The following is a 15,454-nucleotide window of genomic DNA, read 5'->3' as shown; positions in this document are numbered from 1 at the left end:
GACCCTCACGGACCCACTAACTGACTCATTTTTCAACCACTTCAGGAATTGTCCACGATTGCAACTGACTATGCAAGTATATCAATTTATCTACAGTGATTCTACAGTGTACTATTTTCAGAATTTTCAATATAATCAAAAGATTTCTTAAAAGTTGTTCTGATCAAAAGACATTCATTTGCACACACAGACATCAATAATCAGCCTGTGATTCTCAACAATGGTGACAATAATAAAGCATGTTGCAGTGCATTCTGGGTGCCACCAATCAAAACTCATTCATGGCTCCCATCATGCATTGCGGTATGAATAAATTATGATCTAAATTGCCTTAGTAATTTCCTTTTCCTAATTGAATATTCTTTTTGTCACCATTGTTGAGATTCATACACTGATTCTTGATGTCTGTGTGTGCCTAGAAGAAAGGTTTTTTTTTATTTATTTTTTTATTATCAGACCTTTTAAGAAATCATTTGGATTATATTGAAAAATCTGTATTTTATTCTGTAGAATCACTGTGATGCTGTAATGACCAATAAACATTTAAGTCAGAGATTAGGCTCTAAATGAGTTCAGTGATTCAGGTCAAATGATGATTATGTTAAAAATAAAAACCAACACCACCTGATCAACTTTTCTCTTTGTTCATCTGGCTGTTATAACTCAGTTACAGCAGCCAGACAAAATCTAAGGTTAAACATTTTAAAGGTCAACTGCCCAACTAAAGCAAACACTGATCTCCATAATAGTGACTAAAATTGTGAATTTTTCTCCTTCGGTGATTCTGCTTGTTAACATCAGGTGTCTGCAATAATGGCCAATCATCACTCAATCAATCACTAAATGATCTTATTAACTTTAACACTCTTGAGTCTGGAGCCAAATAAACTCACAGGAGAGTTCATTTAACACTGGAGTTTTTACTGTGTGAGTTCATGGGTGGAATAAACATATGGCAGGACTTTTACTTTCTGACCCCTGGACTTTCCACCTCTGATTTTTGAGTAAATTATGTCATGTATTGGTGTGAAACTGGGAATGTACGGCAGAATGGCCTACGAACTCCTGTCTGAGTATTGAAGCTGATTCTGCTGATGAAACTGCAAACTTTCTTCAGGAAAACTTTCATCAATTGACTGCACTTCTGACTCCTGGTCTTCATTCATCATATCTGGTCCTGGTCTTTAACTGTAAATTCCTCTCCTTCAACAAGACAACAATAAATAACTAAAATAAAGAAAAATTATGATCTTTTTCTTTGTTGAAGAATGAAGATGAATGATAGTGATTTACAGGTGAGGCTCATCGAGGTTGATGTCAGACGCAGGAGATGTGACCTCTGGTGGCAGTTTGAGGGATTGTTAGGGATGGGCGATTACAAACTTTTTATTTTGATCCGATACCATTACTTTTTCTTACAGTTTTAACAATGCCAATGTAAAAAAAAAAAACAGTTATTTCTTAAATTGATATGTGATTTTTCAAAGTTATTTTTAGAAGAAAAAATGAACTTACACTTAAAGGCATATCACACCAACAAACTCCAGCTAAATGCCAGGGGTGTTTTGGAGCAAACATGAAAAAAGTATCGAAAACAAATAAAAGTGATGCAGAAACCCATGTTTTGTCATTAACAATTTTAATATTGATATTTTTTTAATGGAATCAATACCAAATAAGTAGCTTGTGAGAATCAATATATATATCAATACTGCAGGATATATGAGCCCTTAAGGTTTGCACAAGTATATATGAGACGATCACAAATACAACTTAAAAGCTTAAAAACATTTAAAGGGAGAGTTACAAGAACACAAAAGACAGAATAACTGAAGCTGATTATATTGAGCACTTTGAGAAAAAAAAAAAAGATACATTTTCCATTGTCAATGAATTCCATTATCAGAATAAAATGATCAAATATGATTTAAAAGCAGGAAAATGTTGTAAATTGAGAAAGCATAGATTGTTTGCCACAACTGAACATCACTTTAGGTGTTTTGACTTAATTTTAACATATATTTAGACAATAACAATTCACCAGCTTTTAACTTTCATTTAATTCCACTGTTATATCATGTTTCTTAAACTATACAGAAATTAAACTTTAGTGACTCATCACTGATGATTTCTGTCAATCATCAGTGGCTCCGCCCACATATCTCAGGATTGGTTCATTTGTGCTCCGCCTCTCACTGCAGAATCTTCCTGTTGATCTGAACAAACAATAAGATGAAGAAAGACTGACTGAAGTTCATCAACAACATTATAAACCCTTTCACAAGATACATAAAACAATCACATTATACTGAAGAGAGTTTTATTGATTATATTGAGAAGAGCTGCAGGTTCTGACACTTACTGATGGATTCTCATGTTTAGAAAAGCTCTGAGGATCAAGAGTCTTCATGAGGTCTGCGATCAACGGTCTGTGTGAAAGAGAGCGAGAGATCGGTCATGTGATCATCAGTGATGGAGTATCTGACTTTGACGTCTCACTTACTGTGATTGTGTCGTACAGGTCAGAGGTCATGGACTTGAGCTCAAGAGCTATATATGTGTCTTCATTGGGATCAGAGATCTGCAGGAGAGACACACACACATTGTGAGTTCATGTTTTAACCCTCTGATGGTCTTCGTTTGGAGTGACACTCGTGGTAAAATTCACTTTATAAAAGACCTACATTTCTAAATTTCATTTATGGAGATTTTTTGTATAAAAACCTATTTATTTAATTTTGTTTTGTTTTGTTTTTTTACATTTATTTATATAAATTTAAAATATATCATAAATCCTCCAAAAACTGCACAGATGTGGATTAAAAACATTAATAAACAGAGTAAAATTACATTTGTAAAAAAAAAAAAAAATTATTCTGTTACAAAATGACATGTTATTGCCTGGGGTCTCTGGAGACCCCAAAGACCACGAGTGTGACTAGTTTTTTCATTTAACATATAAACAGATATCATTACAATTTTTTTTTTTTTTTTTTTTTTTGTAGATCTAGAAAGGGTTGAGAGCCGTAAAAAGTTTCATGCCATTTGGACAAAAAAACAATTTTTTATTTAAAATGTAATGTTTAGAGGATCTTGATGGAAATCAGTTTTACTGGATCTAGAACTGAAGAATCGGGTGTTTGGACACGAGACTCGTGTGTCTTATACTCTTAATATCTGTGTACGGCTCATAGCGGCTGTAGGAAACATCTCTGCATGCAGGAAAACACTGTGAATAATTGAGATCATCTCACCTCCTTCATAGCAGATCTTCTGTTCATCCTTTTAGTAAGACTGTCATAAGAAAGATGAATAAACAACACATTTAAAGGAGAACTCCGGTCAATTTTAACATTGAGCTCATTTTTTTGTACATTTGGAGTGCTGTCAATACAGAGAACAACGACAAAAATCGGTGTTGCCTACACCGTGTTATCCTCTTTTTAAAATTTGCACCCTGTAGCGCTGGCTGAATTATTATCATTTTTATTCATATCTTTCACATCTACTGCAGTCAGATTCACACGCGTTCACTCCGAAGGAATCACTCACATTGGCTGGGCACTTGTAATGACACATCAATTTTAAAAAGAGGATAACACGGTGTAGGCAACACCGATTTTTGTCGTTGTTCTCTGTATTGACAGCACTCCAAATGTACAAAAAATGAGCTCAATGTTAAAATTGACCGGAGTTCTCCTTTAACGCCTCAAATAACTGCAATTTCAGGTTTCAAACAGAGATGGCGACAAAGAGGCAAAGCTTACGCACTACCGCTTTAAATGTAACACTTAACCTAAATGTAATACAGTAATTCTTCATATATACAGAAGTAGATTTTTTAAATGAACTTCTTACCAAATGTACATCACAAAAGCCCCTGATGCTCCACCGAGTAAAACACCAACAGCAACACCGACAGTTACAGACAAGAAACATCTGACTGATGAAATACAGACAAACACACACCAATGTTTAACAGGACTAGATCAGACAAAATATACTGACAGATAAGAAAGTAAGCAGGAGTATGTGGTTAAAATACAGAATATGATTCCTAAAACTCACACATGACACACAAAGTCACAGTATCAGAGTATTTCCCTCCATGTTTATTGATGGACTTGCACTTGTATTCTCCACTGTCATCAGAGCTGATCTTTGAGATGTTGTAGATTCTTCCAGATCCTACAATCGTTCCTCCTTTAAACCAGCTGATTTCTGCAGGAGGGTTTGAGTCACTGATGCAGTTCAGAGTCACTGAATCTCCCTCCACTATTACACCAGATGGACTGATGGACACTGAGACGCTCCTGGGAGGATCTAATACAGAGAAATATTCTTATCATTAAAGGTGCCATGTGTAAAAATTGAGGTAAAAATATCCAAAAAATGAGCTACACGCATCAAAAGAATGAGAAGAAATAAGGGCGATTATGTCAATAAAAAAAATGTCAAGTTATAGTGCTGCAGAGATATCAACCTGAATTAACATGCTAAATTACTAGCCACGGCCCGACAGGTGTCGTAATACCAGTTTCGGCCATGGGAGGCGGTATGCGGGCAACATAACCACCAGCCAAACATGCAACACACGAATAACTCGCACAGCTTGTGGGCGTACTTGAACCTGATGCTTTTTTTACATTTTTTTATTCACATACACACATATTCATATGCACTTGAGATAAAACAAAGAACAAAGAAATGATCATGCATGTGAACTGGTCCCCAAAGAAGCTATCTAAAGCTTATACTAGGGGGCCATGACAAACAAGGAAAAAAGAAAGATGAAAGATGTGTGGCCTACATATAATACATTTCATACATCTCATTCATACAACAAATAGTAGGAGATCCCATTTAACAGATACAAATTTTGTTTAACAGTTTACCTTGAGGTTGAAAGATTAATACTGACATACATGCAGAGTGAGAAATAGTACGTACATCAGGAAGATGTATACAAGCTTAGTAATTGTTTCTTGAGGGTTTGTTTAAAAGAAAAAATAGAGCTTGAGTTTTTCAAATTTTCATCCAGCTCGTTCCAGATCCGCGGTCCCCGGCACACTACTGTCACGGAATAGTTGAACGGGAGACGAGGATTCAAATGCAGAGGAAATTTATTAGTCACCGGTAGACAAGGTACAAAACTCCAAAACTCAGATAGCATGCAGGAAGGAAACACCAGGAACAGGTAACTTGGACAAACGAACCAGCACAGGACTACAAACACAGGGAGGCTAAATAGGGGAACAAACAAAGGAGGGTAACGAGAAGGACAGGTGGGACAAATGGGCTAGACAATAGACAGGAGAGCACATGGCACAAGGAAATAACATGACAGCCATGTGCTCACAACAGACCAAACAACACAAACACATGACAAACCGGGAGTGTCACAGCTCTGTCACAAACCAAGAGAAAACCCAGAACAAGGGTGACAGAACTGTGACACTACCCCCCCTCAAAGGAACGCCACCTGGCGTTCCCAAGGAGGGACACCAAACAAGACAAGAACAAACGTACAAGACCAAAGATCAGACAAAATAAACAGATCAAAACAAATACACAGAAAGGGGAGGGAGGGAGGGAGGGTACGGACTCCTGGCAGAAAACCAGGGCGGCTCAGACAGTCCATCGGGTGGCCTGGCCGCAGCAGACAGTCCATCTGGCGGCCAGGGCGGCGGAGACGACCCCTCGGGCGGCCAGGGCGGAGACGACCCCTCGGGCGGCCACGGCGGAGACGACCCCTCGGGCGGCCACGGCACAGGGACAGATACCGGCTCAGGAACTGGAACAGACACCACCGGCGCAGGAACTGGAACAGACACCACCGGCGCAGGAACTGGAACAGACACCACCGGCTCAGGCTCAGGAACAGACACCACCGGCTCAGGTTCAGGAACAGACACCACCGGCTCAGAAACAGGAACAGACACCACCGGCTCAGAAACAGGAACAGACACCACCGGCTCAGGCTCCGGAACAGACACCACCGGCTCAGGCTCAGGAACAGAACCCACAGGGTCAGGCTCAGACACCACCGGCTCGGGAACTGGAACAGACACCACCGGCTCGGGAACAGGAACAGACACCACCGGCTCAGAAACAGGAACAGACACTACCGGCTCAGGAACTGGAACAGACACCACCGGCTCAGAAACAGGAACAGACACCACCGGCTCAGGCTCCGGAACAGACACCACCGGCTCAGGCACAGACACAGGCACCGGCTCAGGAACAGACACAGGAACCGGCCCACCGGCCATCTTGTCCGGAGACACAGGCTCGGCAGCGGCCATCTTGTCCGAAGACACAGGCTCGACGACGGCCATCTTGTCCGAAGACACAGGCTCGGCGGCTACCATCTTGCCCTGAAACACAGGCTCGGCGGCGGCCATCCTGTACGGAAACACAGACTCGGCGGTGGCCATCTTGTCCGACGACACAGGCTCGGCAGACGTGACGTGAACAGGCTCGGTGGCGGCCATCTTGTCCGAAGACACAGGCTCAGCAGACATGATGTGAACAGTCTCGGCTGCAGCCATCTTGTCCGAAGACACAGGCTCGGCAGGCGTGACGTGAACAGGCTCGGCTGCGGCCATCTTGTCGGAAGACACAGGCTTGGCAGACGTGACGTGAACATTCCTGGGAATTTCTAGGATCTTGAATAGCGTCGAAAAATAATCCAACAACGTTTCAGCAGGCATCTTGTCAGGGGACACAGGCTCTGCGGCGGCCATCTTGTCCGGTGACACAGGCTCGGCAGACGTGACGTGAACAGTCTCTGGATCGGCAGACGTGACGTGAACAGTCTCTGGCTGGGCAGACGTGACGTGAACAGTCTCTGGCTGGGCGTGAACAGTCTCTGGCTGGGCAGACGTGACGTGAACAGTCTCTGGCTGGGCAGACGTGACGTGAACAGTTACGGAGGGAGCCTTTCTCCTCCTCCTGTGTTTTGGAGCCACCGGACTCTGGACCAGCGGCACTGGGACCACCGGCACTGGGACCACCGAACTCGGGACCACCGGAACTGGGACCACCGGAACTGGGACCACCGGACTCGGGACCCCCGGAACTGGCATGGAGGAAGTCTTCCTTCTCCTCCTCCGTTTCGGGACCACCGGAACTGGGACCACTGGACTCGGGACCACCGGAACCGGGACCACCGGAACAGTCACGGATGGGTTCTTCCTTCCTCTCCTCCATTTCGGGACCAGCGGTGAAGGCTTGTCTTTCTGCTGACCGCCGTCTACCATGGTCCCCTCCTCCTCCATAGTCCTTTGAGCGCACCTGGCGAAATATTCGAACAAGGAAATTGAAGATTCCTTATCCTCTCCAGAAAAAATTTCACTCCACTGAATCCACATTATCGGGTTGGTTCGTTCTGTCACGGAATAGTTGAACGGGAGACGAGGATTCAAATGCAGAGGAAATTTATTAGTCACAGCCAGACAAGGTACAAAACTCCAAAACTCAGATAGCATGCAGGAAGGAAACACCAGGAACAGGTAACTTGGACAAACGAACCAGCACAGGACTTCTTCTTCTTCTTCTATTCCTTTCCGGCAGACTAGGCACTTCTAGTGCATTGCTGCCTCCCACTGGTGATAAAGATAATCTACATTAAAGCTCCCCTTGCCTATATTTTCCAATATATGCCAGTGGCCTTTAGGAAGTGAAATAATTCCAATGCTCTTTCTCCAGCACAGGACTACAAACACAGGGAGGCTAAATAGGGGAACAAACAAAGGAGGGTAACGAGAAGGACAGGTGGGACAAATTAACCAATAATCGGATAACAAGATGGAAGGGGCTAGACAATAGACAGGAGAGCACATGGCACAAGGAAATAACATGACAGCCATGTGCTCACAACAGACCAAACAACACAAACACGACAAACCGGGAGTGTCACAGCTCTGTCACAAACCAAGAGAAAACCCAGAACAAGGGTGACAGAACTGTGACAACTACACTCATACCAGTGCTTTTTAATCTCCGTTTTTTACCAGTAATGATGTGCGTGTTTCTAGTGAGGTAAGTGTGCCAGAGATAGCGGATGGGAACAAGCTCACATAGACTGTTATTCAAGCCAAAGACCACCTGATACATAGTACATGCATTGTGAAATATATTATATTCAGTAAGTCTTAAAATACTGTACCTAGAGAAAATAGAACGAGTTGGAGCATTGAAATCAGACCATGATATGGCGCGAATGATTTTTTTTTGTAGAATTTCTAATTTTTTTAGGTGAGTGGGATAAGTGTTGCACCATATAATATTGCAGTAATTTAAATGGGGTTCAAAGAGGGTTTTGTAAAGAGTAAGTAGTGTTGCGTGGGGAAGCAGGTGTCTAAGCTTAAAGAACAGACCAACATATTTTGATAGCTTTTTGACAAGGTATTCAATATGGTGTTTAAAGTTTAGGTGATCATCTATAAAGACACCCAAGAATTTAGTCGTCTTCACTCTCTTTAGTTCCTCTCCCTTTATTTTGATCTGGAAATTTGGATCCTCGAAATTAGGTTGTTTTTTATTTGGACAGAATATTATGTAGTTGGTTACTGGTGTTTATAGATAGTTTATTTACTTTGAACCAGTTATCCACATTCTGAAGCTCTTTGTTGAGTAGTTGTTGAAGTTCAAATTCATTTTTGTGTGATAGGAACAAGTTAGTGTCATCTGCAAAGATTACTTTATGGAGGGTCTTTGAGGAATTTTCCAGGTCATTAATGTAAATAATAAAGAGGAGAGGACCTAATACGGATCCTTGTGGGGCACCATATTTAATGTGTTTGTTTTCTGATGTCTGTTCGTGAATAGTTACATATTGTTGCCTCAGGTGTAAGTAGCTCTTGAACCAATTCAATGGTTGGCCTCTAATTCCATAATGGTGCAATTTGTACAGTAGTATGGTGAAGTCGATGGTATCAAAGGCCTTTGAAAGGTCTAAGAATACACCGATACCATATTCACCCTTTTCAATGGCATCATTGATCTTTTCAGTAAGATCAAGGATCGCCATACAGGTGGTGTGTTTTTTCCTGAAGCCATACTGGGATGGGTTGAGTATGTTCAGTGTATTAAGATAATGAATAAGTCCACTCTTTCCAATATTTTGGAAAGAGTTGGTAAGATGGATATGGGACGATAATTTATGTCATGTCATTTTTATCACCAGATTTGAAAATCGGAATTATTTTTTCAATTTTTGTCATTTTGGGAACAGTTCCTGTGAGCAGTGAGAGATTAATACAGTGTGTAAGTGGTTCAATTATTTCTTTGGCAATACTTTTTAATATTTTACTGCTAATTTCATCTTCTCCAGCAGAATTTGAGCTCTTCAGAGCCATTATGATATTATGCAGTTCAGTGGCGTCTGTAGGCTTTAGGAAGAAGGAGTTTGGATAGTTGCCTGACATATATTGTTTGTAAGAGACACTTTGTGGTTGAGTGATGTTTTTTGAGAGATTAGCCCCTATTGATACAAAGTAATTATTAAATTCATTTGCAAGATCAGTATTATTTATTGTGTCTGGGAGCACGGTGTCTTTATGGCCCCTATTCAAAACATTATTCAGCACTTTCCATGATTTCTTGGAGTCTCCCTGTGAGGTTTTTATAAGTTCAGAATAGTGACTATATTTGCTTTTCCTGATTATGTATACCAGTTTATTCTTGTAAACATTGTATTTAGTTTTATTCTCTATATTTGGTTTTTTAACATATATTTGGTAAAGTTTATTTTTTTGTTTGATGGAGTTAGAGATTGCCCTTGTTAGCCAGGGTTTGTGTTCTGCCCTACTGTGTGTGACAGTTTTTATAGGAATGGAGCAGCGAATGGAATCTGTTATTTCATTTTCCAGGGAATCATATGCAGTGTCAGGATCGCAGCAGCAATAAACAGTGTTCCATGCTTTAGCTTGCAGACTTGCCTTAAGTTGATGCATTGTTCTGTCGTTTACTACTTTAATTTTTACCGGGTGACATAAAGGTAAACATTTGTAATCAAGATTAAAGTACAGTATTGTTGGGTAATGATCAGATATATCAGAAAGTAAAGCTCCTGATTCAAGCTTGACATTTCGTATATTTGTGACAATATTGTCTATAACAGTTGTAGAAGTATTTGTGACTCTAGTAAATATATTTATAGTTGGAAAGAAAGAGGAGGAGTGTAGTGTGTTAATGAAGTCGTTTTTGACTGCATCGTCCTTGGACATCAATATTGAAGTCTCCAAGGAGGATGCAGTCTTTGTTTAATTTATTTATGTGTAATACAATTTCTTCAAGTTTGTTATTAAAAATGTTTAAATCAGAATCTGGGGGGCGGTAAATTACGCCCACAATAATGCTTTTACCTTTGTCATTTTTTATCTCAATAAAAAGAGAGTCTGTGTGATTGTCATTAACAGCAAGATCGCAAACATCGGCATGCATGTTCAAACGTACATAGAGGCATACCCCACCACCAGATCTGCCAAATCTGTCCTTATGATATAATTTATAGTCTTCGAGGTTTAAGGCATCTATGTACGATTTGTCATTTAGCCATGGCTGGATCCATAAATAAGAGATGTAGGTCTAATCCAAGAAGTGTAAAAGTCAGCCCCATCGGCGGAGAAAAAAAAAAAAAAAACTAGTCCTTGAGTATGGTCAAATATTCACGTGCATCAGCTGGGCTTTAAAATGAGCGGCGATCTTCTCCGTGTGACAGGCACAGAATTGCAGGGAAATTGCGGGAAAGGTGCCTCGCACACCTCGTTGAAACCCCGTCGTTGTTCACGGACAGCTGGGGATCGATCTTGATAGATGGACAGCTTCTTATTCTCTAACATCAGTGACCCCTTGGCTTTCACAGCACGCATAATCCTGTCTTTGTCGCTGGGATTGTGGAATTTTATGATCATCGCTCGCGGTCTGTCATCCTGCTTGGGTCCAACGCGGTGAGCCCGATCAATCTTCACCCTGCCCTTGCCAGTCTGGAGGCCCAATAGTTTCGGGAGCATAGATTCAAGGAATATTTTCGGGTCAGTCCCTTCAATTCCTTCTTTCAGATTCAGGATTTTGAGATCGACTTCGACTTTCCAGATCGATCACTTTGTCGTTTGCTGTTTTCAGCTGTGTTTCCATTAAAGCCACTTTAGTTTGAAGTATCTTAACGGAATCTTCCACAGTTGATATCCGCTCTTCTGCCGATTGAAGTCTCTGCTCATTTTGTGCCACTACAATTGTGAGTTTATCAGTGATTTTTTTTAGCTTATCGTCCATTAGTGTAGAAATAACTTCAGTTAATTCAGCAATCAAGGCAGCGTTGTCAGCCCTCAGCATCCCCATGCCTACTTGTTCCTGAAGCGACGCGGAAACTTTTCCTTTCAACTTTTTCTTCTCTCCTCTAGTGATATTAGGAGCGTCCATACGCTGTACTGTTACTTTAGGCTATATTTCAACTTGCCCATGTAAATGCCAACTAAATACCATTTAAAGCGCAGTTTTGTTTGCAGACGAGCAGGTGCTTCAGGAGTGTTCACCTAATCCGCCATCTTGTTCATCCTGTTAAAAAAACCTGATGTCAATCGTGTGGAAAGTACAGCCCACTACTACATTTCAGTTCAGGGAAGAGATTGGAAGAATGGCTGAAGCCCTTGGCAAGAGACCCCTACCACCACCACAACCACAGGAAAAAATGCGCTCAGAATCACAAATAAAATCAGATAAGAAAAGGAGCCGAACCCGAGTAAATATTGGCTCTGCTTTCCATCGCTGGAGACAACTGATGGACATGAAAGAAATGAGGTTCGACTCCGAACGTGCAACATTTCTTTTGGATTGGTAAGTAAGATGCTGTTAGTATTTCGCTAGAAGTTTGTTTTATATGTTTGTGTAGTTTTTTCGGGAAGTTATAACATAGAAATGTATCGAAGGCTGTTCGATAAACGTGCTAATGTTAGCGATGGCTAACTGTTTGCGTTTGATAGTTAGCTCTACCCACAGATCCGATCCGGTTTTCACCTGTTATCTACCAGAGCCCGTCTCTACCAAGCTGATGCTAAAATGTAACATTACCTAAGAAGCTTGAAATGTCTTCGATGATAATGAACCCCAAATGGACGCACGCAGGGTCCGAAACTAACACCCGCCAAGCCAAGCGCCAAATGCGGGTAGATTTTCTGTTTGGTGAGTAAATCTCAAAAGGCTATCCGCCACACTGGTGGGTGAATGTTCATACCAAAATATGACATTTTAAGCGCTCTTCTGCCTCTAAGAACGAGCAGAGAGAGAGAGAGAGAGAGAGAGAAAGAGAGAGAGAGCCCCGGCCGCGCGCGCGCACTCACTCACTATTCAGAGCGGTCAAGTTTCCCCGTACTTTTTGACAAGCGTCCTTGACAGAGGACTGAGGTAAATGTGACATAATTGTTCTCCACCTATGTTATTGACCTCTTCACGCTGATAAAAACACTGATTGATCGATATTAAGTATGAGTAATACATTTTGGTAAGTTGTAGCCTACTGTATCTTTCAACAGCGTTCGTGTTTTTTTACTAATAGCTAGTAGAGATGATCGGTTCACGTGTGCTATGGGATCTGTCTTGTAACATTTACAAGCGCCAAAACGGTATTTATTGTTTGAATTGCGTAATAAAATTGACAGAGCTGAGATTTTTTTATATCATAACTAACCTGCTCTTTCTACTCTGTCGGTATCCGTGCACCTCTTTGCTTCGCGATTTTTCTGTGCGTGAGAAAATGGATGTGTGTTGTGAGAGCGTGTGAAAAGTGTCAATTGCGTGTGTCTCACGGTGAATGCGTGAGAGTTGGCAGCTCTGGTTACGTTGGCGCTAGCTTGGTCAACATCAGCGAATGCTGTCTGTCAAATTAATTTAATTCAAACTAACAATAAAAATGTAATATGAACAAAACGAAAATGAACATATTCACTGGTAAAGGTGAAGGGGAGTCACTTGACATCAACCAACGTTCCTCTGGAGTCAAAACGTCCTCTATTAGGAGTTGGCTCGGCTTCGGCTATGGCTCTAGGGTCGTTGTGAAGGTAGGGGCGGAGCATAGAGACTATGCCGTTTCTCGTTTGTTACTCTAGTCTAGAGTAGACCAATTCACTTTCTGGAGGTATTCTGCCCCCATCTGGTATGGAATGTGGAGTATGACTTGATTTTTTGCCAGACATAACACATGGCACCTTTAACAATCATATTAAACTTGACATCACAGAGGATTTAATCACTTTTAGAGGATTTAATGTCACAAAATAAACTCTATACTCATGTTTTGCATTTGTTAATCCACTAATTTGTTGATCACAGTTACTCAACCATCATTTACTCACACATGACGTTTAAAGTCACAGCTTCAGAGTATTTCCCTCCATGTTTATTGATGGACTTGCACTTGTATTCTCCACTGCCATCAGAGCTGATCTTTGAGATGCTGTACATTCTTCCAGATCCTACAATCGTTCCTCCTTTAATCCAGCTGATTTCTGCAGGAGGGTTTGAGTCACTGATGCAGTTCAGAGTCACTGAATCTCCCTCCACTATTACACCAGATGGACTGATGGACACTGAGACGCTCCTGGGAGGATCTAATACAAAAAAAAAAAAAAAAATACTTTAACAATCAAATTAAATTTGACATCAGACTTATGAATCACCCTCCATTATTTCACCTGATGGACTGATGCAATCACAAGATTTATTGGATAGGAGGATCTGTGTCAAGTAGAAGGTATGAAAAATGAAAATATGATTCAACTCACACATGACGTTTAAAGTCACAGCATCTGAGTATTTCTCTCCATGCTCATTTCTGGACTTGCACTTGTATTCTCCACTGTCATCAGAGCTGATCTTTGAGATGCTGTAGATTCTTCCAGATCTTACAATCGTTCCTCCTTTAAACCAGCTGAAGTTCAGAGCAGGAGGGTTTGAGTCACTGATGCAGTTCAGAGTCACTGAATCTCCCTCCACTATTACACCAGATGGACTGATGGACACTGAGACGCTCCTGGGAGGATCTGTAAAGACAAAAAGTGTAAAATGTCATGCAGTGAGACAAATCATTGCACAAATAATCTTCCAGAACTGGTTAAAAATAAAGGCAGACTTACACATGATATTCACATTCACAGCAGCAGAAGCCTGAGATCCATGATTGTTTCTAGCAGAGCAATGATAGTCTCCGCTGGCCTCAGACTTAATATTAGTGATGCTGTAGGTTTCACCAGATTGCAAAATCGTTCCTCCTTTAATCCAGCTGATTTCTGCAGGAGGGTTTGAGTCACTGATGCAGTTCAGAGTCACTGAAACTCCCTCCACTATTACACCAGATGGACTGATGGACACTGAGACGCTCCTGGGAGGATCTAACACAGAGAAATATTGATATCATTAACAATCATATTAAACTTGACATCACAGAGGATTTAATAACGTTTAGAGGATTTAATGTCAGAAAATAAACTCTATACTCATGTTTTGTATTTGTTAATCCACTAATTTGATGATCACAGTTGCTGAACCGTCAGTTACTCACACATGACGTTTAAAGTCACAGTGGAGTATTTCTCTCCATGTTCATTGATGGACTTGCACTTGTATTCTCCACTGTCATCAGAGCTGATCTTTGAGATGCTGAAGATTCTTCCAGATCCTACAATCGTTCCTCCTTTAATCCAGCTGATTTCTGCAGGAGGGTTTGAGTCACTGATGCAGTTCAGAGTCACTGAATCTCCCTCCACTATTACACCAGATGGACTGATGGACACTGAGACGCTCCTGGGAGGATCTAATACAAAAAAACAAAACACTTTAACAATCAAATTAAATTTGACATCAGACTTATGAATCACCCTCCATTATTTCACCTGATGGACTGATGCAATTGTAGCGTGTGGGTGACGTAGATGTCACTCATTGGTTATGTCAAATCAGGAAACGCGTATTTAAGTAGGCTGTGCCTGTGTTGTGATGCGATCGGTTGTAACACCCACCCTATTGTGTTGTCATTCCGGCTCGACGTGTTGCAGGGAAAAGGTATGTGTAAGTGTTTGCGGTTGATCTATTTTCTTAGGATATGACTATTAAATATTCTATGTTGGTGCTGGTATAGACTGGGAGGTAGCATGCAAATCAGTTGGACCACTTGATACAGGAGCAGATAGGTTGGAGTTGGCTGGTTGTTTATTCAGGTGAGTGGCGTTCACGTGGGCTTAATGTTGGTGTGCGTGCGTGCGTTTATAATGTGTATCATTGCAGCATTCTGTGGCGTGGGTCGTTTAGTGGCGTCTGTGCACCAGCTGCAGTTCACCTAAGTGAACAGAATCGTCATCTTCGGTATGTATTGAGCGTTTATTCCACTGTGATTGATTTGACTATATTCTGACCCTTGATATCTTCGTGTTGGATAGGTTGGGCATGACGTGCTGCA

The 15,454-nt window shown here is 41.2% G+C and overlaps 1 protein-coding gene across 1 annotated transcript; it reads right to left on the bottom strand.

The window, feature by feature from the left end:
• Positions 1-1,626: 1,626 nt before the first annotated feature.
• Positions 1,627-14,883, bottom strand: LOC307149009 (B-cell receptor CD22-like; the record flags this gene model as incomplete). The annotated part of the gene is made up of 10 exons (XM_079855016.1): positions 1,627-2,216; positions 2,363-2,429; positions 2,504-2,581; positions 3,255-3,294; positions 3,859-3,943; positions 4,069-4,323; positions 13,356-13,610; positions 13,785-14,042; positions 14,136-14,288; positions 14,877-14,883. The coding sequence occupies 9 exons, from the start codon at positions 14,881-14,883 to the stop codon at positions 2,397-2,399; spliced, it is 1,164 nt and encodes a 387-aa protein (XP_079711142.1). The 3' UTR covers positions 1,627-2,216; positions 2,363-2,396.
• Positions 14,884-15,454: the final 571 nt, after the last annotated feature.

The sequence above is a fragment of the Squalius cephalus genome, assembly GCF_949319135.1.
Source record: "Squalius cephalus genome assembly, chromosome: 2".
NCBI lineage: Eukaryota > Metazoa > Chordata > Actinopteri > Cypriniformes > Leuciscidae > Squalius > Squalius cephalus.
Note: the sequence above shows the minus strand (reverse complement) of the source record. Positions and strands in the feature narration are given on the sequence as shown.